The sequence below is a fragment of the Balaenoptera physalus genome (assembly GCF_965194825.1).
Source record: "Balaenoptera physalus genome assembly, chromosome: 14".
Lineage (NCBI taxonomy): Eukaryota > Metazoa > Chordata > Mammalia > Artiodactyla > Balaenopteridae > Balaenoptera > Balaenoptera physalus.
Window position 1 is genome coordinate 70,356,166 of NC_138893.1, and position 27,026 is coordinate 70,383,191.

Here is a 27,026-nt window from a genome sequence, read left to right on the forward strand (position 1 = left end):
ATGAAGTAGTCCCTAATTACCCTATCTATCAGTTTAATTAGAAATGTGTTAATGTTCTGTAAAGAAAAATTTGTGATTTTTATGCCTAGGTAATCAAAAATGTATGACCTTATAAATATAATACTCATGTAAAACACACATCCGGCATGTTTCTCTGACTGGTACTAGAACCTCGCTAAATGATTAATTCATGAGTACTTTCTGTTATGATCTGTATTATCCACCGTTTGCCATTTTCTGTTTCTTGTTGGTGTTTGTTGTTGTAGGTACCAGCAGACAGGTGTTAGGTGGCTGTGGGAATTGCACTGCCAGCAGGCAGGAGGAATTCTGGGAGACGAAATGGGATTGGGCAAGACCATCCAGATAATTGCCTTCTTGGCAGGTCTGAGCTACAGCAAGATCAGGACTCGTGGTTCAAATTACAGGCAAGTGCTCCTCTGCAGACTGTCAGTCTGTGGAGCTCAATTAATATTTCATCAGATGTATTGCTGTGGAGGAGGGTCTTGTGAATTATTGATGACATTTCAATTACAATATTCCTTTAATTCTTTTAGTGGGGGACATCAAAGGAAAATTTTTACGAGACAATGGAGCTGTAGGGCAGGAGAAATTAAACATGTAACACTTTTAATGAATTCCAGGCATTGATGCTTCATTTTGCAGATGAGCCCCACTAGATATTTTGGGTCAATACAGTGTCTAAGGTTAGCTTCTACAAATGGATTGTTTACAAACTCAATTATGTTAATATCAGTAGTTTACACAATATGGAATTTTAAATTAGACATAATACCTTTAGTTCCACTTATTAAATTTTACATTAAAATATTTGTTCTGGCAGGAGACCGGAGGAGCATTACAGTAAGTACAAAGTCTATTCATGGGGAAAGTTGAAGCTTTGGAGAATTTCCTTTATAATCATTACGCGTGATAGCTTTTATAGATAGTGCTTTTTTTTTCTAATGAAGCTACGTATTTGTCTGCTTACTGTGCTTTCTACTTCCTCTCCTAGTCTTTAATAATTTTATATAAATTCTAAAGCCAAAGCCTAAGTGACTGTAAAATGGTACAAAAATATTTTTAGCTTGTAATCTTTATTCTCTTTAGGAATTTAAATAAACTATAAAAACTTTAATATTCTGAAAGAATAAGCATTTAAACTGCGTTTGTTCTGTGTGGTAGGACTGAAATAGTTTATCTTGAAATCCAGTGAGCTTTTCCGTGTTTAAGCTGTAAATTGACTTTTTATGTCAATCAGTATTGGTAAAAATAATGCTAGGTAAATTATGTGGGATCTTTAATCTTGAGCCCAGGTGATCCAAGATCTCCTTGGATTCCAACAGGCTGACCTAATGAGTACCAGCAAGATACTTACCAGATGCTTGTGTCCTGGAAACCTCAGGCACTCACAAGTTGTGATTTGGCGATCCCTTTAAAAGAGTGTCAGTGTGCCTGCAGGCAGCAACAGCAGAGAGTTACTGCCCACACGCTGGTTCATCGTCAGAGAAATGTTTACAGGAGAGCCAGATACGAGCCGTAAACTATTGAGTAAAGAACTTTTTTTTAAATCTTCAAAGTCTATTGCTTTGCTTTTATTCCGTACTCTTTTCATTAATTTAGCAGATCAACACTTACCGGGAGCAGTACTTGAAGTTTTAGAATATTTTAGAAATACTTATATAGCTGTAGGAAGGGAAAAATGTATTTGGAGATTTTTAAATACTAAATGTTCCGTTGTTATTACACGGAAGTTGTGTTGAAGCAGAGTTTTTTCTTCAGATATTGGAATTCTATTACATTTCATGTGAAAACATTCCATCCCAGTGGAAAAGTCAGAGTTGAAAATGGGCATTTAGTGTTTTCTTATCTATGTATGTCATTAGTTCACCATTTAAAAAATGCTTTCTCTGTTCTAAATAAGCTTTTTGGTCGGCTTGGCTCTGCACCTCTTGTTTTTTTTTGTTTTGTTTTGTTTTTGTTTTTGTTAACTAGAATGCCCTAAGCTGCCCTGGATAGTTTCTAAGACTGTCTTTCTTTCCTTAAATGATTTCTGGGATTTTCTTATCTCCCATCTCTTTTCTTCCCTTCCTATAACCATGAAACTTGTGTGGAGTCTAATATGCTGGGCCTAGGAAACCTAAAGTCATCCCTGCAGTGTAGTTTTGGTCAAAAAATTAAAACGTGCTCTCTCGAGTGATGACAATCCTACTAGGAGTGAAGTGAGGGCTAATAATGAGCAGCAGCTGTAATCAATTAACTATCAATGCGCATCTCCTCTTTTCCGTAATGAAATAGTGTGGCATGTTGGATTACAGCCCAGATCGTCTTTATTAAAATAGTATTGGTAGAAGTGGCTTTCCAGAATGCAGTTATACATCAGCCAAACAACTGAGCTCTTTATGAAAAGAGGTGTACGGAGGAGCTTGGTCCCTTCCACATGCACGTGCCAGAGCAAATTGTATGACAGTTTTCTCACAATTTCGTAATATGTCCTCCTCTGAAACTAGATGAACTCGGAGTCCTCCTCTGTGTTTATGTCCAAAAGAAAAATAGCCAGATGAATAGTCAAACGAAGTTCTGCATGAGCCAGCATTGCTTCATGGGCTATGTACATTTCCTCTGAACTCTTGCAAGCTGTAGATTTTGGGGCCCTAATTTGAGATGGTCTTAGTGTTGTAATTTTAAAGTCAACGATCCCTGAAACCATGGAAGTCTCTGGGATACCAGGAAGGAATTTGCTGGTAAAAGAAGTTTTTAATTTTTGTTTCTTTAATGTGTTTCATATGTGTGTTTTTTAAAAAGAGGGAAAAGCATATTTACATTTACATGTGGTTAATAAACATCTATACTAGTTGTGTTCCCAGTTCATATTGTATACACTACCTTCTTTTCACTTTGCCATTCATATTATAATGATAGGCCCCCTGAATTTTGTGATGGAGAGGAAATAAATTATTTACCTTTCAAACTTCAGTTAATACTTTGAAGTCTTGGATATCATTTAGGAAATTCCTAGTTACAAATAAATGGCCTGAAAAAGTTAATAAACTTTCAAAGGTAAATGTTTTTACTTTGTAATTCCTGGTAAGTTCAAGGCTATGAATGGCAGATTTCCATCCTGCAGGTTGAAATATTTGACCATGGAGCCATTGGCTTGTTGTAAACTCATTAGGTAATCAGTGATAATCAGAGATGAAAAGAATTGTAGCCAGTTTGGTAATTGATGCTAATCACTCTAGTACATTTAGCCTTTTCTTACACTCATCTCACGGGATTGAGGGTTGGGGAAGGGTGGTGCAGTTGAAGTGACTGTTAATGGGTTTGATTGCCCCTTCTGTGGTTCAGGGATGATCTAGGTCTGCTCCTAGATTCCCACTCTGTGTGAAAACCTCTGTAATCTTCTAATAGACAGAGTGGCAGAAATTAAAGGGCATAATAATGCCAGATGGATGTTCAGCCAGAATAAAATATTGGCCTTAAATGACATTGTAGCAGTTGGCAGAGAGCGTGTTATAAAAAGAGCAAAAATACTTTATAACTTACAAAAGCATATGTACGTATTTATGTTTATTTGAAAGTGAATTTGTTTTTAAATATTTCAGATAGGTTTTGATTGGTTGTTTCCTAATCCCTGCTAAGTGCATATTGATGATAACTCTCTTTAACTCCCCTCGGAGGATATAAAGAAGTTGGTGCGTTTAATCCTTTTAGAAAGGAATATTGTCAAGGAAGGGGCCAGGGCAGAGTCATGCTCTCCCCAGGGAGCTTGAGGGGGCTCTTGCATGGGCCCTGCGCTTGGGGAGGGGCAGAGCATGGCTTGGGAATTCTTCAGGAAGTGTCAGCACCTGGCTTCTTGCAATCTGAGCCCATGCTGTGGAGCAGAGGGGGCAGGGGCAGTGACTGTAGCTGGAGGTTGGGAGGATTTAGAGTAGGTGGAGGCATTTTGTTACATTGGAGTATTATAAGGGTAAGCCTCATTTAGGCTGTGGCTTGTTTTTCTACTAGAACTACAAGATATTTTTCAGTTGTGCAGATTATTTTTAATATTTCAAGTACTGTGTGATTTACTCTAGTTTACAAAAAATTTTTAAGTTCAGGAATCATTTATTGAACTGTAACAAGAAAATAAAAATCACCCAGGATCCCCTAACTCAGAAATAATCTCTTTTAACGTTTCAATACAACTTCTTCCAACCTTTAAAAAAAGTTTTCATTTAATAAAGCCAGTATTTGTTCATTACCTCCTGTGGTCTAGACATTGAGATCATTTGAAGAAGAGGCTGTCCCTGTACCCTGAGGGACCTTAGGAAGGATCTAGCAAACAATTACAATAAGGGTGATATGTGTTATGACAGGGTTAATGTGGGATCCTAACTAGTGTGGACGCACCAAGGAAGGGTTCTTGACCTACCTGGAGAGAAAGGGACGGGAAGGGAAGAAGCTGCGGGCTGATGGACAGGTGGCTAGGAGAAGAGGGCAAGAAGGGACAAGGTGAAGGCTAAGAGGTCAGAGGAGTATGCCCTTTGTAGGAACTGAAGACGGTGCTGGTGGGGGAGTGCTGAACCACCGGGCCAGTGTCGGGGTAGGGGCCCTGAGAGAGGAGAGGCTGAAGAGGTGGGCCGAGGTCAGATCCTCCTGGTCTCATATGCCAGGGTGAGGTGTTTGGACTGTTTCGAGAGCAGGGGACAAACATGAAAAGGCTCTTGAGCAAAGGGATGAGGTGTTCAGAGTTTGCTTTCTTGAAATGATCGTCCTAGAAAGTGCGGTAACCCAGGTAAGAGATGATAGTGGCCAGAAGTGGAGTGTTAACAGTGTAGATGGAGAGACAGGGTAACTTTGAGAGGGATTTAGGAGGTAGATGTGACATGAACTCAGTACAGGCTGGATACAGTGGAGAACAGGAGAGGGACAGAGGCCCGGATTTCCAATTGGGGTACCTGGAGAATGGGTGACAGTTCTTTCCATTGGATTAGGAAGCATGGTAGGAGGGCCAGGTGGGGAGAGGATGACGTGTGGTGCCGTGGGGACATCTGAGTGGAGAGATCAGCCGGCAGTTGGACATCCAGGCATATGGTACTTTGGAGTTCAGGAAGGAGATTGGGGCTGGAGACCTAGATGTGCATCATCAGTGCAGAGACAGTAATTGAAACTGGGAGTTAATGAGATAGCATGGGGAAAGTGTGTGCAGTGGATCTAGCTTTAGATATTCAGTATCCTCGTTGGGCAGAAAAAGGTAGGGGGCGGAGAAGGACAGTTTAAAAGGTGCCAGTGACTCTGCTCCAGGATGAGTGAGAGGTAGGCCATGTGGGGCTCCAGTGTCCTCTGTCAGTCTTGGCTCCCAGTTGCCTCTGGTGGCATGAGCTGAGTGTGAGTCTAGTGTTGAAGAGATTCCCATAGTTAGTTTGACTTTTGCTTAGTTTTCATTTCATTGATACCCATCTCCTTAGCAGGACTGAGGATGAAGCAGCTCCAGTAGTAGGAGCATTGATGTAGCGGGGGTATGGGCTCAGACAAGAAGAGGGACACCTGTTCTGTGGTAACAGGAGGGAAGGAAGGCTGGATGGTACTGATTCAGTCAGGTGCCTACGGTGTACAGTGGATCAGGATTTTTTGAGTTCAGGTTAAAAAATCCTGGCCTCAAATTGGGTTAAATGTTCACATACCTACAGAGGGGGTAGGTTGTAGACACAGCATGATCAGAAGCAGCCCAATGATGTCATCAGGGGCCCGGGTTCTCCTAATGCCAATTCTTCTTGTGGTCATAAGATCTCCTTGCACTGTATTGCCTTGTTCACATGCAGCAGGAGAGACCAAGAGAGGAAACTCTCCCGGACCTAGAGTGTAAGTCCTTCCTTAACCGTGAGCAAGCCAGTCTTCCCACGTCCCTCAGTGGACTGGCGATTGTTGCCAGGGGAACACTGTGTGCTGACAGGCCGCAGACAAACTATGATTCCGGCTTGTCCCGTCTTCGCCCTAGCCAGACAGTGGTCAGAGTCCCATCGAGTACATGTCTGGGAAGGAAGAGGGGATACCTGCACAAAACTGTGGTTCTGTTCGGAAGGAGAGCGGGGAGGTGTGGATGTTGAGAGAGGGGGCCATGACCAGTTTACTGGCTCCCTATGTGTAAGTGAATTGGGGTGATTCCATAAGTAATTTGGTTTTTTAAAAGACTTATGGGCATCTTCCAGATTTTAAATATTCTTCAAAGACGATTTTAATGGTTATATTATATTCCATCTTATTTAACAAACCCTAATAGTATTTACTGTATTCTGTTCTAAGCACTTTATAGATGTTGATTTCATCTTCATACAAATGGTATGATCACTACTGTTACTATTCTTATTTTAAGATGAAAAGCTGAGGTTCCATTAGTGTGTGCAGAGCTGGGGTTCAGACCCAGGCAGTGCTCCTAACCACCAGCCTGTGCTGTAGTAAAGATGGTTTATTCAGCCCTTCTCTTACTTACAGACGTTCAGGCAGCGCCCACGTTTTCCACAGTATAAATAATGCTACAGTATGTATCGTGGTACACAAATGTTTGTCTTGGGATCGCTTGGTCAACATGCGACTCTTGTTAAAGCTCTTGCTACGTAGTGCTCAGCTGCTCTACACAAGGACTGAGCAGCTTGCCTTCCTGTTGGCCTGGGCTTTCTGGGAGAAATGGTCACTGGGATGCTCACCCACTTGTTTTTTATCATGTGGAGAAGAGAGCAGCACCATGTAGTGGAAGAGCAGGCTGCAGCAGTCAGAAGACCGACTTGAGGCGTTGCTCCATCTCCTGGTAACCATGGGGCCTCGGGCACACCAGCCTTCAGCGGCCCTGAACACTGCGGGATTTCTGTCCTGCTTGCTTCCCGAGGCTGTGAGATTGGTTGAACTCTTGTGGGTGAAAACTCTTGGTAGACTGTAAAGCTTCACACCAATTGAAGAAACTCTTATGTTCACTTAGGTTAAGATATACTGTATAATGCCTTCACTAATCTGGAAGAAGAGAGAAAAGTATTTTTGTTAGGTAATTTTTGTTTGATTTTTTTTTTTTTTTTTTTTTTTTACTTTACTATAGACATTATCTTTTGATGTATAGTAGCTGGTGTTTCCTCTTAATACCTGCACTCACTAACTGATGAATGGGGTTGTAGGGATTTCACTTGGTGGGTTTCATCCTCAATAGCTTTTTCTTTAAAGAAAATATCAGTAAATTTCCAAAGCTAGGATTTTCTTTTTTGAGCTGTTAAGTTTTTGTTTGTTCTTTTTTGTTTTTTTGGCAGTTGATCATCCATATGCTGTCCTTCATGGTTGTCTTTTCTTCTTGGACATTTTGGGTGCAGGTTCGAGGGGTTGGGTCCGACTATAATTGTCTGTCCGACGACAGTGATGCATCAGTGGGTGAAGGAATTTCACACATGGTGGCCTCCATTCAGAGTGGCAGTTCTGCACGAAACTGGGTCCTTTACCCACAAAAAGGTAACATTACAGTACTTCAGAATCTTTTTGCTTGTTTTAAAGCCCTCTATTTTACATAATTGTTTTTGCTTTGATCCATTTATTTATTAAGTGTATGTTCCTGTGTTTCTTTCTTGCATTTAAACTTACTGTTATTGATTTAATTTAGAGCTCTGTATTTTTAAAACAATTATGAATGCAGGCTTTATCATTCTAACAGTCCATGGTGGTGACATGTTCTTGTCCAGTGAAACACAGCCTGATATGCTGAGTGGGACCAGAAATCAGGGGGCTTATGCAGCAGTTAACTGGCTGGATTTGGGGCATTAGTGGCTTTAAACGGTTTTAGGAAAGTAGGTACAAAATGTAATGAAATAACTCTTAATTGATAAATGAATTTGTTAACATGCTTTTAAAATGTGTTTTAAATGAGCAAAAGAACAGCCTGCCATTTTGTAATTTGTACTGTTGCCTTTTAGTTTAGTTGTTTTTTGTTCTCTGAATCGTTGATTACCATTTAAGTCTAATCACTGTTCTTTGAAAGTTGCATTTTCTCACTTACTTGTAGTTTTACCCACATTATCAAAAAGGAAGTTTATCATCTGTTCTCCTCTGGGTAGCATAGATAGGTTGTATTATGCTTTTTTAATTCTCATGTCTGTCTACTATCTAGACTGTAAGCTCTGCAGGGTGGGGACTATGTCTTCATCATTTTTGTATCCCAAGGGCCCTATAGACAATAGATAATAATTACACATTTTCACTGTGGGTTTGCAGGTTTTATACTCTGTAGACAAGAAGTGGCAGTTTGTTATGAGTTCTTTCTGTTCTGAGTTTCACAGGTCTTGAGTGAGGTCTCTGTGCCCCCATGAAAGCAGTGCCAGCTGAGAGAGCTCTTGAATGTTTGCCTCGCTCAGTTAAATACGTGTGAGCCACTAAACTCCAGTGTCTTTATAATTCTGCCAGTACCCCCTTTCCTCCAAATTCCCATTTTGTTCATGGTCATGAGTAAGCAGAACTTTTGATAAAATTGAATCAGGAGTATCTATAATTTGGTGGCTCAACTTTGGTGAGATGGAATCTTGCTTTTACTAGCTATTGTTAAAAACAGCATACTTTGCCCTGAATTTTAAATGATAAATAGAAAACAAATGAGTTGAAATAATTAATGAAGTGGGATAAATGCCGCAATCAAAACAAAAAAAAAAACAGTGATTTTTTTTTTCAGCAGCATGAAAATAACTGCTTAGATTGTTTTTCTAGTCAAATTAAATTGTTGTAACTATCCTGTCATCATTCTTGTAAAACATTTTTGATTCCTTTTTTCACTTCCATTGTCTATTGACATTTCTTAATTTGTATTGCAAAGTCTTGTACTAGGATTCATTAGTTGATGAATGTCTTCAAAAGGCAAATTTTTCACATGTTCCTTCTTATCCTTTTATTTTCTTTTGTGCTTTTTCTTTTACACCTTTACCATATCATGGCTCACTTGAGTTTCTTCTGTTATTATAGCCTGAAGAACAACCTTCATGTAAATGAAAAACATTGACTCATGAATGAAAATAGAATTGACATTGGTCAGTGTCTCTGTTGGTGAGATTTGCTTCCTTAACTTGCTTAGAGGGCAAACAATTATTTCACTTTTGTTTACAGTGATTTGCACCTTCTGAGGTGTCTGGTTATGCACAGACACATGCATATATATGACTGTTCATAATTTTTTTAGTACTTAATGGTTTACCAAGAACTTTAACTTGAAGTTTCTTACTTAACTTTTGACGAAAAGCAGTAGACTTGTGTTTTTACTCTGACTCTTAACTCTTTGGACGGTTCCTTTTTCATTATAAAGTATCTCAGATCTCTAAAGATGTAAGCTGTTATGCAAAAGATCAAAAAGATGTTCTTTCGCATCTTTCAAACCATACTCTTAACTTAGAGACACAGTTTATTATTAATATTAATATCAGTTTATTATTTGTGATGACGACATATTGAAAACGTGTTAGTTCCTCTGCACAGGCCTTGTTATAACACTTCCAAGATCAGAACTCTGGCTTCTGGATTAAAAGACTGAGTGGCATTTGATCCCTTTGCTCCTTCCTTTTGTATTTGTGTGTACAGATCTTTTTTACCACTCCATGCACACCTGTTGGCTTATAGGTGTGTGTTAGATTGCAATAGAGTTTACATTTCTTAATCACATTTCAAATATTTTGTCAGTGCTGGTCTGTCCTTTAAGCCAGCATCTAATGTCTAACTTCCTTTCCATCCTTATAGGCTGAAATTTCTTTTTTCCATGGGGGGACTTTCTGTGCCCACCAGCTGTCCTGTCTAAATGTACTGATAGTAGCAGCACTCTGGTATAGGGTTATTCAGTGCTGGAGAAAATAGGGAAGAGAAGAGAATTTCTCTTTGGAAAACTTAAAAAAGTAATAATGCCAGAATTATTCTGCTTATCATTCAAATAGATTATTTTTATTTTTCTAATGATTTGTTGTAGCTGGTAAGATGTAAAACTTTGAAATTTTGGAAGTTTTTCATTCAGAGAAGAGCTATCAAATGATCAAACAATTTCTAAATGGAGATCATCTATCATTTTCCTTCCCTAAATTGCCTTTTAGCTTCCCACGTCTATCACCAGGTGATCCTATATTATCTTTGTTAATATTCTCTTTGGTTGACAGCATAATTTTGAATTATCAAATGCACACCTAGCAACCTTGCAAAAAAATATGTGGCTAATATTTTCAACCAAATGATCAAATCAGATAAAGACATTTTCAGGCTCTGAATCTCCTTTAATGGTCAGTCGAAATCTCATTTACTAGGAATCTAAGATTATCCTTTTCTCATGTTTTATGATCTCTTTTTTCTAATGGAGAGAAACTTGATATGTAAGTTGATTAATATTTATTTGTTGAATAACTATAAACATAACATTGCAGGATTAGGATTCCAAATCCTATTAGGATTCCAAAAAATGGATATGATGTTTTTAACTGATCTTGAAAAGCTAATCATTTTGTTGGGGAGAGAAAATATATGAAAAGATAATAAAAGAAGGCAGTTTTGTAATTCTTATCCCATAACTCACAGCAGGGGGTGGCAACTTTAACACTGTGTTGTAAAGTTTATTTAATTATTAAGGACCCTTTTTTCAATTTGTTGGAAGATGTGTAATGAGAAATTTCTTGCTTATGTTCTGAAACAGTTGTCACTTTATAGCTCTCCCACCTTTCCCTGCCTTGTAGGATATAGTAATTCTGTGGAATAGTTTTTGATAAACTATTATCATTTTGATCCATTCATGGTATTTAGAGGCATAGGATTAGGAAATGCGACAATGCATAAAGGCATAGATTTTATAATTACCAAACCAGGGTTGGAATCTTGGATCTGCCATCTTATAGCTTTGTGACCTGGTGCAAGTCACTTAGCTTTTCTGAGCCTAGTTTGATCTCCTGAAAATGGGTTATTTTTGGTAATTTTTTGAGGATTTGTTGGGTTAATATGCGTGCACAATAAACTTAGTATGGTCCCCAGCATACAATGTTTACTCAGGTAATTCGTACAATTAGAAACGAAGAATATGGTAGACATCTTCATCTCAGTACTTGAGAAAAGATGCTCTGACATTTCTGATTGATTCAATATAAATATATTGGAGATAGAAGGTTCACACCTGCTTTATCAAAAGTATTCGCAGTCATTCACGTCTAGACCTTTCTCCTTCGTGTCTAGATTCATTGGCCCCAAAATGATACAGTGAAGTACAATGTTAAAATTCTTTTTGGGAATGCAAGGTGTGACTAAAGAACAGACCACAGGAAAACATGGCCATCTGATGCAACTACCATCACATGTTCTTTAAAAAGGCCCGTTTTCTGAAACACTAAAAGACTTGGCTTTTTAAAAAGCTGGAAGGGAGGCAAGTAAAAACATAACAAATAAAAGTAGGAAAGGGCCACATGGTCCCTCAAGCATCCTAAATATTTCAGACCCACTCCAGGTACACAAATTACAACACAATGTGATGTAGTTCCCATTAACTTTCAAGACGGTGTATACACCTGATACAAGAAATGATAGATGCTATGCTTGGTCTTTGAGGGATATTGTAAAATTATGTTGCTGGAGCCCTTTTTTCTTCGTTGTCAGCACAAATCCTTGTTTATTAAAGATTTAGCTTGAAGGAAATTTTAATTAATTACAGGTGCAGTAAATCCTGCCTGGGAAGCTGCCGAGCTGTGTTTACCGTGAATGGCCTTCATGTGCCTGTGCTCCACTCTGCTCTGCCTGCTGCCTGACAGTGTGATTTATGGCTGTTGTTTTCTACCAGTCCACTGTTTGCCCTCTAGGAGGGATTGGTCTCCTGAGCCTCCATAATAACAGCAGCACTTTCACAGACATCTTTTAATGACAACAGCACTGCATTCAGTAAGGCAGGCTAATTGCAGATGTACCCTATTAATTGCAAAAACTAGGAGAGGTTACATATTTTACAAGCTTTTAATTTGAAACCGCCCGAGATGATTTGTCTTAAGTGTTTGGATAGAGACGTCCATAATATTCAACAATTCACCATTATTGAAACTCCAGTCTAGGCAGTTATAGAATTCTGAGATAGAATCAGGTAAAAACAAATAGTCTTAGATGTGTTTTTACCCAGTGGCTGTTAAGTGGAGGTTATGTTTTCAACGTGGACATTAAAAAAATTTCTTACTCTTTTTATAAAAGCACCTTTGATTCTTATCATCATACATCTTTTTGAATATGGTAGAAATTTTGTATTTCTATAGTTAACGTTACAGAATTTTCCAAATAAACTTCAATTCTTAGACATGTCAAAGAAGCTAAACATCACTCTGGTGGTATGTATTTGAGAGGCATGGCATCTCGTTTGTTTAACTGTGGTAAAGTGATGTCCAAAATCCAGGGTGGCGTTCCTTGGAGGGTAGTGGAATGGCTGTGGTGAGTCACTGCATCTAGCAGTTAGGAGTTCCAGGGTCATGAGCAAGTAGATCCACATGGGCAGGGTTTGGCTGTGATCCAGCAGACATTTTATAAATGTGAGTGATAATTTCACTTCTGCTGTATTTCAGGCCCCAAACAGTTGTCGTTGTTTTACTCCCATTTCTCTCTGGGCACATAGCTCTGTGCCTGGAGTAGCACAGGGCACGGGGCATTCCTGTGCGTCAGTTTGCCGTCGTTCCACGCCCTACCTGCTTCATGACTTCTGGCAGCCACTGCTGTCCCAGGAGGAGGAAGAAATGGGGATAGAGTTGGGATAGCTGCCTGCCCAGAATCTCAGTGGAAAATTCAGATGTGGAGGAGCTGTTGAAATCAGCTCTGGCTTCTAAAAGTCTCAGGACTGGTGGGATGCGTTCGAGGTGGAGCAGTGCATCTCTGGACAGCCTGCTTTTCTTCGCTGGACACTGGACACTAGCCACCGTGGCAGAGCCGGTGGCAGTGGAATAGCAGTGTAGTCAGGGAGAAGTGGGTAAGGGGAGGCATGGGAGAGTCTGTACGTGTGTTTGTAAGGCTGTGAGCCTTGAGGTATTTAGTGCTGCATTCATCATAAGGTAAAAAAAAAAAAAAAAAAGTCAGGAAATGGTTAAATCAGGTGTGGCCCTCGATGTAGTATTGCGTAGGCACGGAAGATCATGAATAGGAAGATGGCAAAACAATATTATGACATGAGAAAAGTTCCTCTTTCAAAATTTTCTTGGCCATTGTTACACCCTTTTGTATTCTATTGAATTAAAAAATATTTTAACCCTTGTTTATTAAGATAATATTTTTTAAGATGTTGAATTTTATGAAATTTGCATGACTATGATTACATGAATTACTGTATTCTTTTTCCTAATATTTAGCTATTCTTCTATTTCTGTGATGCCTTGTTAGCTTCATATAGTGCTAGATTTTATTTATAAAGTAATGAATCTCTAGTTGGGGAGTACACACACTGTGTGAGTATGTTGCTTCTGTCAGTTTTGAAAAACAGGGTTTTGCTAGCCTTCTATCTTTTTCTGTATTTTGGAACCGTTTAAATAACAGGATTGATTCCTACTTCACTCGTAAAACCCTTTGGGTCTAGTAGACTTCTGGTGGGAAAACCATAACATCCTTTTCAAGTCTTTCAGTATTGGTCTGATTGGTTTGTCTCATTTTTCTTGGGTCCATTTTGGTAATGTTCAGATTCTCTGTCAAAGTTCAGATTCTTTGGCATTGGTTTGCACATGGCATTGGCTAACATTTGTGTTCTCTGCCTCTGTTGGTGACTCCTTTAATGTCTTTCATGCTGCCCATCTGAGTCTGTTCTTTGGGCTGACTTTCCAGAGGTCTGTCTGTTTTTTGGTCTTTTCAAAGAGTTACTTAGTTTTTTTCTTTATCAATTCTACCAGGTTTTGTCCTTAAGGTTCACTGATTTTTGTTTTTATCTTACTGTCTCACTGTCTTTATTTAGCCAATTGTATTGGCTGCTTGGTTTGATTTCAGCCTCAGTAGGGTGTGGGGAATGAGTATCTTTGTGTGGGTTAAGACTCTGCTGAGAGCTATTAAAAGGAGCTCACTGATGGAGAGACTCAGATCCTTTGGATCCTAACTGTAAACTTTTAGTTGCCTTTAGTCTTCCTCTGTCTCTTCTGACTGTTGAACTCTGAGAAGCTGTGGCCGTGTCCCCTGCCGGCTGTGGACGTGCCACTTTGCCAGCACAGCTCTAAGGGCTGTGCCTTGGGTTCTGGTGCAGTGCTCCGGGCAGGCAGGTAAAGGCCTGGCTCTTCTCTCTAGTGTGTTGTCTCCTTAAAATACAAAAGAAGCACTCCTTTTCCTGTTCACTTCTTGTTGTCTGATGTTTGTATTTCTGATCCTGCCCTGTTTTTGTTTGCATTTCCTTGGGATATCTTTAATAGTTCCCATGCTCTTAACTCTCAGCACCGGTCTAGTTTGGGTCGCATCTCTTAAACACAAGGCCAGGTTTTGGCTGTACTTTACTAGTGGAAAGGGTCACTGCTGACAGCCCACTGTCACGTGGAGACCCTGACATAAATGTTAGGTCTGAAACCAGCTATCTTACTTTCTGTTTATTGTATTTTCTGCTTTTTATATTTTCTTAATTCTTTTTCTCTTTCCTATTAGAAAATTTTCTATTCCTATATCTGTTTTTTTCCTGATAGTTCTACAGTCTATCACTTTTCTGGTATTTATGCTGAAGTAGCAACTATTAATCAATAAATGGGCTTAAATTTTTTATGAATGTATTTCAATCTGTTTTTCTGTCCTGATAAAGAATTGAACAGGGTGGGAGGGAGGGAGATGCAAGAGGGAAGAGAAATGGGAACATATTGTATATGTATAACTGATTCACTTCGTTATAAAGCAGAAGCTAACACACCATTGTAAGGCAATTATACTTCAATAAAGATGTTAAAAAAAACAAAAAAAAACAAACAAACAAAAAAAACAAACAAACAAAAAAAAAAGAATTGAACAGTATTCATCACCTGTGCCCCATTCTACCATTGATAAGGTGGGATTTTTAGTACACTCTTAATTTCCCCTGTTCTCACTCTAGGTTTTGTTAAATTAAACTGGAATTATAATCATGTAAAAACACATCCCTTTTTATATTTTAGATAATTTCATAACAGTTTCATTAGTACTTAAAACAATGTTTTAATATTAATTATTGTTTTAATAATTTAAGAATGGTAGGTATATTACACGTACTCTTCCCTTAAAAATATTTTCTTTTATAGTAAAGTAAGAGGCAGTGTTGCCTAATATTTAGTTAATATTAGCTTTGGAGTTGGCTGCTTTTCTATGCTCAAATCCTAGCACCACTTTACCAGCTATGTGACCTGATAACATTATTTACTGTCTCTAAGCCACAGTTTTCCCCTCTGTAAACTGGGGGTAAGGACCTCTGTCCTCTGTCACAGTTGCTGTGAGCACTCAGTCCGTGATGAGCACGGGGCGGGGAGCTCTGCTGCCTGCTCTTGTGCAGAGTGCGGGGTCCTGAGCACCTTTCTTCTCCCACCAGGGAAAGGAGCTGCATTCTTTTAGTGACCGCACCCCTGCACCGGCTGGAGGTAGCATGCTGTGCTTAGGCCATCTCTTGATGGTTTATTTTCTGTCCTTGCCGAGCTAAAGGTGGAATTTGTTATTTTTTTCTGTCAAGCATGACTGCTAATTTAGATCAATGCAGAATTCCAGGGTCTTTGCTTTCCCCCTAGAATTATGGAAAGATTTGCCCTTCGTTTTCTGACATATTTAGTGTTGCAGAAAAGATATCCAACGCAGGTAGTCTTTTTCCTTTGCAGGGAATCTTTTTACAGTCTGTTTTGTTCGGGCTAGAAGCTACAGCATTTTCTCGTTTTCCCTTGTTTTTGGGATTCAGACATCTAACAGGTTTGTACGCAGGTGTATGGCTGTTTCGGTGTTTTGTTCTATACACACTCTAGTCTCTCCTCAGAAGTTTTTTCTATCATTTTTAAAATCACTTCTTTTATATCCTTTGTACTCTGTCCTTCTTGAATTCATGTTATACATCATTAGAGCTCCTGGATTTGTCTTTCTTGTCTCCTTGGCTTTTCTCTCATTTTCTTTCGTTTTATAAAAAAAACGTTTTCCATCTACCGTGTTGTTTTCAGTTTAACAAGGATTGACACAAAGGATGTTTTGGAAAAATAAAAATTGGGTAAGTGTTTACATGTTATACGTTTTTCTGGTCTTCTAATGAGCCCTCCTCCCCCACAGTAGTGGACATACTAGTCAGTGTTTACGACTTACAGATTAATGAAACATAAACTTCACTGCTGATAATGTATAATTCTGTTGTATGTATTATGTTTGTGTACATATTTATAGTGCCTTAGATTGCATCATGATTGAAAGGTTGATTTTTTTTTTTAATTTTTAAACATTTTATTATATTTATTTTTGCTTCCAGTTTTATTGAGATATAATTGACATACAGCACTGTACAAGTTTGAGGTGTACAGCATAATGATTTGAGATACATACACATGAAATAATTATCACAGTAAGCTTAGCAAACATTCATCCTCTCATATAGATACAAAATTAAAGGAATAGAAAAAAATTTCCTTGAGATGAAAACTCTAGAGTTTACTCTCTTAACTTTCATACCTAACATACAGGAGTGTTAATTATATTTATCACGTTGTACATTACATCCCTAGTACTTAGCTTATAACTGGAAGTTTGTACCCTTTGATTGCCTTCATCCAATTCCTCCTCCCCTTCATCTTCCACCTCTGGTAACCGCAACTATGATCTCTTTTTCTATGAGTTTGTTTTTGAAGTATAATTGACCTATAACACTATGTTAATTCCTGTTACACAACATAGTAATTCAATATTTCTATAGGTTTCAAAATGATCTTCATGATAAGTCTAATTATTATATGTTACCATACAAAGATATTGCATAGTTATTGACTACATTCCCCCGCACTGTACATTTCACCCTTGACTCATTTATTTTGCAACTGGAAGTTTGTACCACTTAATCTCCCTCACCTATTTCTTCCCTGCCCATCCCCTGTTTGTTCCTGGTATCTATGGCTACTTCATTCTTTTCTTTTTTTTTTTTTAACATCTTTATTGGAGTATAATTGCTTTACAATGGTGTGTTAGTTTCTGCTGTGTAACAGAGTGAATCAGCTATACATATACATATATCCCCATATCTCATCCCTCTTGCGTCTCCCTCCCACCTTCCCTATCCCACCCCTCTAGGTGGTCACAAAGCACCGAGCAGATCTCCCTGTGCTATGTGGCTGCTTCCCACTAGCTCTCTATTTTACATTTGGTAGTGTGTATATGTCCATGCCACTCTCTCACTTTGTCCTAGCTTACCCTTACCACTCCCCGTGTCCTCAAGTCCATTCTCTACGTCTGCGTGTTTATCCCTGTCCTGCCCCGAGGTTCTTCAGAACCATTTTTTTTTAGATTCCATATATATGTGTTAGCATACGGTATTTGTTTTTCTCTTTCTGACTGACTGCACTCTGTATGACAGACTCTTGGTCCATCCACCTCACTACGAATAACTCAATTTTGTTTCTTTTTATGGCTGAGTAATATTCCATTGTATATATGTGCCACAGCTTCTTTATCCATTCATCTGTCGATGAACACTTAGGTCACTTGCATGTCCTGGCTATCGTAAACAGAGTTGCAGTGAACATTGTGGTACATGACTCTTTTTGAATTATGGTTTTCTCAGGGTATATGCCCAGTAGTGGGATTGCTGGGTCATATGGTAGTTCTATTTTTAGTTTTTTAAGGAACCTCCATACTGTTCTCCATAGTGGCTGTATCAATTTACATTCCCACCAACAGTGCAGGAGGGTTCCCTTTTCTCCACATGAAAGGTTGATTTTATTTATTTATTTTTTTGGCCATGCCACGTGGCATGTGGGATTTTAGTTTCCCGACCAGGGATTATACCCGTGCTCCTTGCATTGGAAGCGGGGAGTCTTAACCACTGGACCGCCAGGGAAGTCCTTAAAAGGTTGATTTTAAGAGTCATACTCATTTAACTTCTTATTTAAAACTGACTTTACCATTTTGTCATCATTTTAGGAGAAACTAATTCAAGATATTGCTCATTGTCATGGGATTTTGATCACTTCTTACTCCTACGTTCGACTGATGCAAGATGATATTAGCAGGCATGACTGGCACTATGTGATCTTGGACGAAGGACACAAAATTCGGAATCCAAATGCTGCCATCACTCTTGCTTGCAAACAGGTGTGACCTCTTATAACAAGGAGGGTTTCCAGGTGGATAATATTTAATTGAGAATAAACTCTGCTTTTAGTAACAGACTTATTGAGTCTTTCCTTGTGCTTTTGCATAAGGAATTTGAAATACACATTTTGCCTTAATGCAGAACACTTTTCATTCTTGCACTTAATCATGTTTTCTAAAATTCTAATTGTTCACATTACTTAATGTCTCTTGTAGGGATCAGTTGTTAGAATGTAACCAAATCCAACTCTAGTCCATAGTCTTCAGCTTGAACAGTAAGAAAAATTCTCCCCTATATATATATTTTTTAATCTATGTGTAATTGAAGAATTAAAGTTGCATAAAATGTCTACGTTTTAGAGGAGACTAAAATAATACGTAGTTGTGTTAAATAATAAGATTGCGTGGGAGTGTTTTGGGGTAGGGTTGGTGATCATCTGCTACAAGGTGAATTTAACAGAAAAGTCCTTGCTTTCCCCGAACAGTTCCGCACCCCTCATCGCATCATCCTGTCTGGCTCACCGATGCAGAATAACCTCCGTGAGCTGTGGTCACTCTTTGATTTCATCTTCCCGGGAAAGTTGGGCACGTTGCCTGTGTTTATGGAGCAGTTCTCAGTCCCCATCACCATGGGGGGGTATTCAAATGCCTCCCCAGTACAGGTAATGTATCAGGCAGGTGACACTTCTGGTATTTTAATATTTAAAACGTTCCTACTAAACACTATACTTTGTAGCCAAGTCATTCAGAATGTAAGGGAAATGACCAAGCTTATAAATTGGTATCTGATAAAAACCACAAAATTATTTTTGCTTGATAGCGCATAATTTTCCAGATGAGTTTTTAAAAAATCATGTAAAATATTCAAGAGCAGTCAGAAATTATGAGATAAGAGCGAGTCACTTCTGGACAGCATATAATAGTGCAAATTGGGTAGTCTATCTTATAAAGTACTTTACGAGCTTAGAAAAGGGGACACCAGGGAAGACTTAACAAGACCTATACCCTTTAACCTGATGCTGGGAAAACAGGCTGGGAAAAGTGGGACATTCTAGGTTAGAGCAACAGTATGAACACAGCCACTCTGTGTGACCACGAGCAGTGAAGAGACACACTTGACTGGACTGGAGATGCTTTTGGGGGAGTTGCAGGAAAGCTGTGGATGCCGGCAGTGGGGGCCTTGAAGGGAGGCAGGAGCGCTTAGGCAGGGAAGAGCCATTGAAGGTGTTTGAGCAGGAGGCTGGGAGCAGGCTGTTCTTGGAGGGTTACTCAGGCTGCAGGTAGTTGTGGGAGGGAGGTGGGCATTGAGGGACCTGCAGGAATCGTTGGGGGTGAGGGTGATGAGAGCCTGGACCTAGATGTGGGTGATGGCCCTGAGAAAGCAGGTCCAGAGCAAGACTTCCAAGTGGCGTTTTCTAGGCAGAACAAACAAGATGTGGAGGTTGATAAGATAAAGGAAATTGGTGGGGGGGTGCTGAGCTTGCTGCAGCAGACCCTTGAGGTTTCAGGCCTGGTGACTGGTAGAGTGCGGTTGTCACAGACAGGAACGTCAGGAGGTGAGGCCAACTGGAGGCCGGTTCGTGGCATTTGGGGGCAGGCTCCAGCCTCCATGAGAGGCTGGGTCTCTGCACAGCTCTCAGGTGGGGGCCTGTACCTGCCAGGTTATGACTGAGCCAGAAATAAAATACATAACTAGAAAAAGAATTTTAGACCTTTAAGATTAGAGGACTGTCAGAAACCATTTTAATACCTTTAAAATTTTGAGATGGAATGATTTTTGATTTTTAATTAACTTTTACGAGAGCTCTCTTCCTCCACTGAATCCCCGTTATCCTTCATGTATCCTGTTCTTTTTTTTTTTTTAACTCTTTATTTTGGAATAATTTCAAACTTAACAGAAAGTTGCAAGAATTGTAAAAAGAATGCCTAGATTCCCTAATTGTTAGCATTTTGCTAACATTTTGCCATATTTGCTTTATCTTTCCTTCCCTCCCTCCCTCTCTCTCTCTCCACCCCCCCCATATACACACACACACACACACACACACACACACACACACACACACACACACACACAAATTTATACTTTTTTTTTTCTGAATCATCTGAGTAAGTTGTAGACACGATGCCCCTTTTCTCCAAATCCTTTAGTGTATATTTCCTAAGAACAGGGATGTTGTCTTACATAACCATAGTATAAACATCAAAATTAGGAGGAAATGTAACATTGATGTAATTCTGTTATCTAATCTATTCGTCATTCACATTGTGCAAGTTGTTCCAGTAATTTCCATGTCTCTTTAGTCTCCTTTAATCTGAAGCTGTTCCTCTGATCTTTCTTTTGCCTTTATGACTTGACATTTTTGAAGACTACAGGCCTATTATTTCATAGAATGTGCCTCACCTTGGGTTTGTTTTCCATTCTTTGTGATTGGAATCAGGTTATACCTTTTTGGCAGGAGTATCACAGAAGTGACCTGTCTTTCTCAGTGCTTTACTCGTATCTGGAGGCACATGCTGTTGCTTTGTCCCTTCATCGGTGGTGGCCTGATTACTGGGCAAGGTGTTGTGTGTCAGATTTCTAAACTCTTTGAAGCTACAACTTCTCCTTTATAATTAATAAGTCATTTATGGGGGGATACTTTGAGGCGGTGCAAATATGGTCTGTTTCTTCCTTGAAGTCCTTGTTTCAGAAGTTTGTGCACTTATCTTTTTTCCCTTTTTAGACTGTAAAGTCCTTGGGAGCAGAGGTACTGCTTTTATTTGCTCCTTTCTGTTTTAAGTCCATAGTTGCCATGAAATAGAGAATCCCAAGAAGATAGTCTGTCAGCAGATATTTTGTGTGTCAGGCTGGGGCTAAAATGATGAGAAATGGCTGACAATCAGAACCCTCCCTTGAATAACATTCCTGGTCCAGTGGAGAGTGTGCAGGGGGGAAAGTGGTAAATAAACAGATGATCACAGTATAGGGTAATGAAGACTGTGCTCAGGGGAGATAGCCAACAGCAGAGCTTGTGGGAGTCAAGGCAGGCTTCCTGGGTGAGGGATGATTAGGACCTAAAAGGCTGAGGAGAGTGAGGGGGAAGAACATTAACTACCCAAAACATGGACTGCCTCTTGGATTTGTACATTAAGCCTGTGCAGGGGATTTTAGAACTGAAAAGAACCCGAGGAGTCATCTAGTTGAGCCTCCTCATTTCATGCTCAAGGTTATTGAGACTGAGCATTTTGGTGACTTGCCGGAGGTCACTGGGCTCTGGAAGAGGCAGGACTGGGGAGGAGTTATCACTCTGCCTCCTCAGGAATAGGAAGGAAGCGTGAGCGGGCTCAGCAAGGTGTCCACTTTCCATAGCAGTGGGGAGGTGGAGTGACGGAGGAGCACAGTTGGATCCCCACTGTGCGTTTTTACTCACAGAGAGGCAGACACAAGAAGCAGAAGGGAATTCAATATAGAATTGGCTCGAAAGTTGGACTGGAGAATGTGGCGTGACGTCAGAGCTAAAATAGGGTTTCTTGGTCTTCCCTGCTCTCACATCCCCACCCCAGTTTAGAGCTTAAGATCTTCCTCTGGGGAGAGTGGGGTGTGAGAAACAGACCCGTCCCCAGCCACTCTGAGCTCCAACCCTTGCAAGTTCAGCACAAGTGGGCTGGGGGCGGGCAGACTTTCCAGAAGGGTAGACGGGCAGGAGAGAGCGAGCTGCCAGGCCACTCGCCAGCCCAGCCCTGGGTTTCCAGCGCCATCAGCATCTCACTCATTCTTCGAGAGGAGAGAAATGGAGATAGACGTGAGCATGTGGGCAGAGTTTCCTTCACATGCTGTATATATTTTTAGGAAGATTTTAAATAATGTACTTGCTTCCTTGGTAGGACTGCAGTGTCTTGTTAAATTTTGAAATTTATCTCAGCATTACGAGCCATAAAATGTACCTGATTATCATCTTCAGGTAATTTTTATCAGTGTCTTAATGATACATTTACAGGGTTACCTGTAACCAAAAGTCGTTGATGAATGGAGTTTCTTTGTTACTGTTTGCTGGTCCAAGTAAAACTGTTTTTATGTTTAGACATACAAGATATACACACATACATGACATACATGTATACAGACTTGAGTGAGGTGTTCTTAGGGTCTTTTAAGGTGTTTTCTTTTTTACCATGTTAATTTTTTAACGTGAATTTTTCTGTGTTTATTCAGGCTCTTTTTATTATTCATTTTGCTGAATAACTTTCTTAAATTTAAGCTTTGGTTGGAAATTTTCTTGTTCCATTAAATAGTATTTACTAGGTTGTTCAGCCTATTTAGATTTTTTTTCAAAGTATCAATAATTTATTGAATTCTGTGTTTGCCTTTAAGTGAATTGCAGAGAGAGTGGTTTCCTGCACTGTGGGTCTTTGTTTTTCTCTGGACAGTTAATACCCATCTCATGTGGCTGTGCTCCATTACAGAGCCATATGCTCCATTTTAGGCTGGAGTGACCTTTCATTTCTGGGATCATAGGGCTTTTCTTGAACTTACTCTCTGAGTCTCCTGTGGGCAGTAATCTCTGCTTATTATCTGCTGTTCCCCTTGCTGCAGCGTTTCCCTGAGTTAGTGTTTGATCTTCAGTCTTGCGGAGTAGCAGTTCCTTTGTGGTTATTGGAGAGTACAAGATTATAAACTGAGATTTGTTTGAAAGCAGTTTTTTTCCCTAGAGGGGGTCAAGCACTGAATAAATCTCCACTTTAGGGTTTAACTATATAATAATAATTAAATAGAGGTGGAACAGGGCACAAAATTACCAGTTGTTCTTTCGTACATTTTGGTTAATGAGAAGTTTCATTTTGTTTTGTTTTTTTACTGATGATATTATTATGAAAGCTACTGCGTCCTGGAGTATATGGAACTTAAATTTTTACAAACCATTTTCCTACTGTTTCTAACAATTTTGTACGACCATTGGTCATTGTTTTAAAAAAATTTTTTTAAGCATTGGAATCAGTTGAGAGGTAATAACAAATGCATTCCTTAGATATACAGTAATTGTTTCCCCTTTTCTCTTATTAAAGGTTAAAACTGCTTATAAGTGTGCATGTGTTCTACGAGATACCATAAATCCATACCTACTGCGGAGAATGAAGTCGGATGTCAAAATGAGCCTTTCTTTGCCAGATAAAAACGAACAGGTCTGTAAATACAGGAATTATCAAAACATTCCTAAAGCACAGGTGTACCTGTCATTCACCCTGCTTTTCACACACAGAATAGGTGAGGCTAACAGGTGTGGTCTCTGGTGCTGTGGGGCAGGTTAGTCTACAGCTGTATATACCTGCCTACGATAGGTGAGCCTGCTGGGCTCAGGAGTGACTGGAGGGCGGGGAAGTGGAGGTGGTCATTGTGCACATCCTTTCAGGGAGTTTTCCCCCTCAGTTTTTTTTTTTTTAATTTATTTATTTAATTTATTTATTTTTGGCTGCATTGGGTCTTCGTTGCTGCGCGCGGGCTTTCTCTAGCTGCGGCGAGCGGGGGCTACTCTTGATTGCGGTGCGAGGGCTTCTCATCACGGTGGCTTCTCTTGTTGCGGAGCACGGGCTCTAGGCGCGCGGACTTCAGTAGTTGTGGCTCGCGGGCTCTAGAGCGCAGGCTCAGTAATTGTGGCGCACGGTCTTAGTTGCTCCGCGGCATGTGGGATCCTCCCAGACCAGGGCTCGAACCCGTGTCCCCTGCACTGGCAGGCGGATTCTTAACCACTGCGCCACCAGGGAAGCATCCCCCTCAGCTTTTGGAGCACCTAAGGTGTGGAGCACTGATCTGAGGAAGATGAGTGGGTTTTCAGATCTGGTGCAAAGATGAAAGGGTTGTCCTGGGTCCCATGTAGGGACCTACTGGTCTGAGAATAAAGGAAAACAACCAGGTGTGGCAGATGAAGAAGTAGATACATTTTACAGAGTGAACATTAGGAAATCAGGCCTGATAGCTTCAGTTTCTATTTCTGTTTTTTTGTTTTTGATGTTTTTAAGTAGAGGTTGAGACACAGGTGGTGGGTGGGTGGCTTGGGGAGAGTGAGGAGTGTTGTCACGGCCGTCTGGGTGTGAGCGGGTGCTGAGCGGGGGTCCTCTCTAGGACGCCGCCCTGGTGGGGCTGTCTCCAGCGGCACTCAGCACTTACCAGAAAAGAGTGGAGAAGGCAGGCAGTTGAGTTCTTCTTCTTTTGGAAGTTTGCAGGGCAGATGCAGTGGGTGGCAGAGGGGTAGCTGAAGGAAAATACGTTGGTTTGTGACTAGCCGAGGAGCATAGGCCGTGAATGGTGGCGGTGGTCTTGGAGAAAGAGAGGAGGGTTGAGAGGCAGAACGTTGAGGGGTGAGGGGAGCGTGGGGGCATGGATTAGTAGGTGCCGTTGGGCTGGCAGGATAAGGGGTTGTCAGAAGTGAGTCTTGTAAACTTGGGGATGGCTTAGAACTCCAGGAAAGGGAGGGGGTGTGCCAGGCAAGGTTAAGGCCCCTGGTCAGGTTTGCTGAAGTGAAGTGTGGGTTGAGGGGCTTGCGAGCTGAGATGGTCTGAGCACTCGGAGGCTGGGATGGAGGAAGTGCTGTGCACCTGGTCCTGAACTTCCCCATGAGCAGGAAGCCAGGCTTCAGGGACTCCCGGGATAGTGGGGTGGGAACCAAATGGCATGGGGACCAAAAAGTGGATGGAAGACAGAAACGGAGGGGGCTGTTGAGAGGAGGGAGCTCTTCTTTGCTCAGCTCTGAGATGTGGCTTTTTTTTGTTTTGTTTTTAATAAGAGGTACACTGTGAAAATTACATACCTTGTGCTCTTTTGATGAGTACATTTTGTTAATATTTTAGTTATTTTGTTTTGTTAAGTTTTTTTTTTCAGCTCTGTTTTTATTCTCCCCCTAGGTCTTATTTTGCCGTCTTACAGATGAGCAACATAAAGTCTACCAAAATTTCATTGATTCCAAAGAAGTTTACAGAATTCTCAATGGAGAGATGCAGGTCAGCCAAATAATAGAAGCTGGAGAAAGAATTGTGGACCAAGGAAAGTGGGGGAGGAAAGGAAACTAGTACTAGTCAAGGATTCACTATTATTACCCTCTTCAAAATATCTGGGTGTGAACCTTCACTTCATTTGAAGCCCTTCCAGAAGTAAGAGAACACACAGTTTGAGCATGCTCCCTTTTTATCTGTACTGCAGCACTGTTACACTTGAACCCAGCACTGCATGGTCTAGTGGAAGAATGCACTAGACAACAGGGTCTGTAATGGTGGGTCCTACAGGGATTGCTTTTCCTATGTAGCATGTCGGGAGCAGCCCCGGACTGCTGGGGTGCACAGAGGAAGAATTATTGTTATACATTTTTGTATAAGTAATAACATTTTAGTTATTGGCCATATTCAGCAATATATGTGGGTAAACGTCTCTTCAGCACATGTAGTAAGTTTATCATCAGCTTTAGTCAAAAGCTTCATGTAAACTCTTCAACTTCTTTGTGCTTCAGTATCTTGAAGTGTGAATTGTATTTTTATTTGACATGTAAGACTTCCTTAGTCCTTGATCCATCCTCGTTGGAGGTACAGCTGTGAGTAGCATGGGCTGCTCGGAGATACACTTTCCTGCCTCCTGCATGGAGCCAGATAGAGATGAGTGTGGGTGACAAGGCTGCCTGTGTTCCGTAGTATCTACATGTTTTTTCTTCCAGATTAAGGCATTTTTGTTCTTTTACCCAGCTCTTACTATTTATTTCATCTGTCATTGGCATCTCTAGGAGGTTTTTAAATCATTCACATTTATTCATCTCTCCTGTATCTCCCCTTAACTTATCTTCACGTGTCTCCAAGTTGTGAAGCCTTAGGTGGTCTAGATCAGCACTGTCCAGTAGATAGAGAACGCAAGCCACATGTGTGATTTTAAATTTTCTAGTACTCACATTAAAAAAGATTAAAAAGCAAAGCAGGTGAAATCAACTTTGATAATATATTTTATTTAGCCTGATGTATCAAATATTTTAATATGTAATCAAAAATTTTAAACTACTGAGATATTTTACTCCTTTTTTGTACTAAGTCTTCAAAATTGGATATTTTACATTGGTAAACACACCTCAGTTTGGACTAGCCACACTTCACGTGCTCAGTGGCCACACATGGCTCGTGACTGCTGTATTGGACAGTAGAGATCTCCGGGAAGGAAGACAAGTTACAGATGACTCTGGGGAGTGGTGATGGGGTTCCTGCTTTGTTCAGATCGTTTATTGTTTATTTGTTTAACTGATTACTAGTTAAAACTACCATACTCTTTGATTTTTGGCTTGATTTATCTTTTTCCACTTGAGCTTTTATACTGGTGAGTGTGACTTGAGTCAGGGGTGAAACCTGTGAAAGATTCCCTCTTGTTGGGGCGGGCGGGTGGGCTCTCTCGCTTGGGGTCTCCAAGCCCTTCTGCTGCGTGAACAGGCCTGCACGTCATTCCCATCCGTGGATTTTCCACGTGGGTATGTTTTCTGATAAACTAATGTAAAGGTAAAGGGAATTTCAACCTCTGACTCACATGTTAAAATATAGAACTTCTAGTGAGGTACTTAGGAGTATAATATTTAAATGCATTTGTTTGTAAAATAGATAGCTAGTGGGAAGCAGTCGCAGAGCACAGGGAGATCAGCTCGGTGCTTTGTGACCAGCTAGAAGGGTGGGATAGGGAGGGTGGGAGGGAGGGAGACGCAAGAGGGAAGCAATAATGGGGATATATGTATATGTATAACTGATTCACTTTGTTATAAAGCAGAAACTAACACACCACTGTAAAGCAATTATAC

The 27,026-nt window shown here is 40.3% G+C and overlaps 1 protein-coding gene across 4 annotated transcripts in view; it reads left to right on the forward strand.

Moving 5' to 3' along the window:
- The window catches only part of ERCC6 (ERCC excision repair 6, chromatin remodeling factor), a 75,413-nt gene that overhangs the window by 35,328 nt on the left and 13,059 nt on the right, over positions 1-27,026 (forward strand). For 2 of the 4 annotated variants that reach the window (XM_082423449.1, XM_082423450.1), the window contains 7 exons: positions 267-425; positions 7,332-7,467; positions 18,064-18,234; positions 18,720-18,896; positions 20,676-20,792; positions 23,281-23,397; positions 25,114-25,209. In XM_082423449.1, the coding sequence (XP_082279575.1) occupies positions 267-425; positions 7,332-7,467; positions 18,064-18,234; positions 18,720-18,896; positions 20,676-20,792; positions 23,281-23,397; positions 25,114-25,209 (973 nt within the window). The remainder of the gene's footprint in view (positions 1-266; positions 426-7,331; positions 7,468-18,063; positions 18,235-18,719; positions 18,897-20,675; positions 20,793-23,280; positions 23,398-25,113; positions 25,210-27,026) is intronic. The other 2 variants (XM_082423451.1, XM_082423452.1) reach the window with 1 other exon arrangement.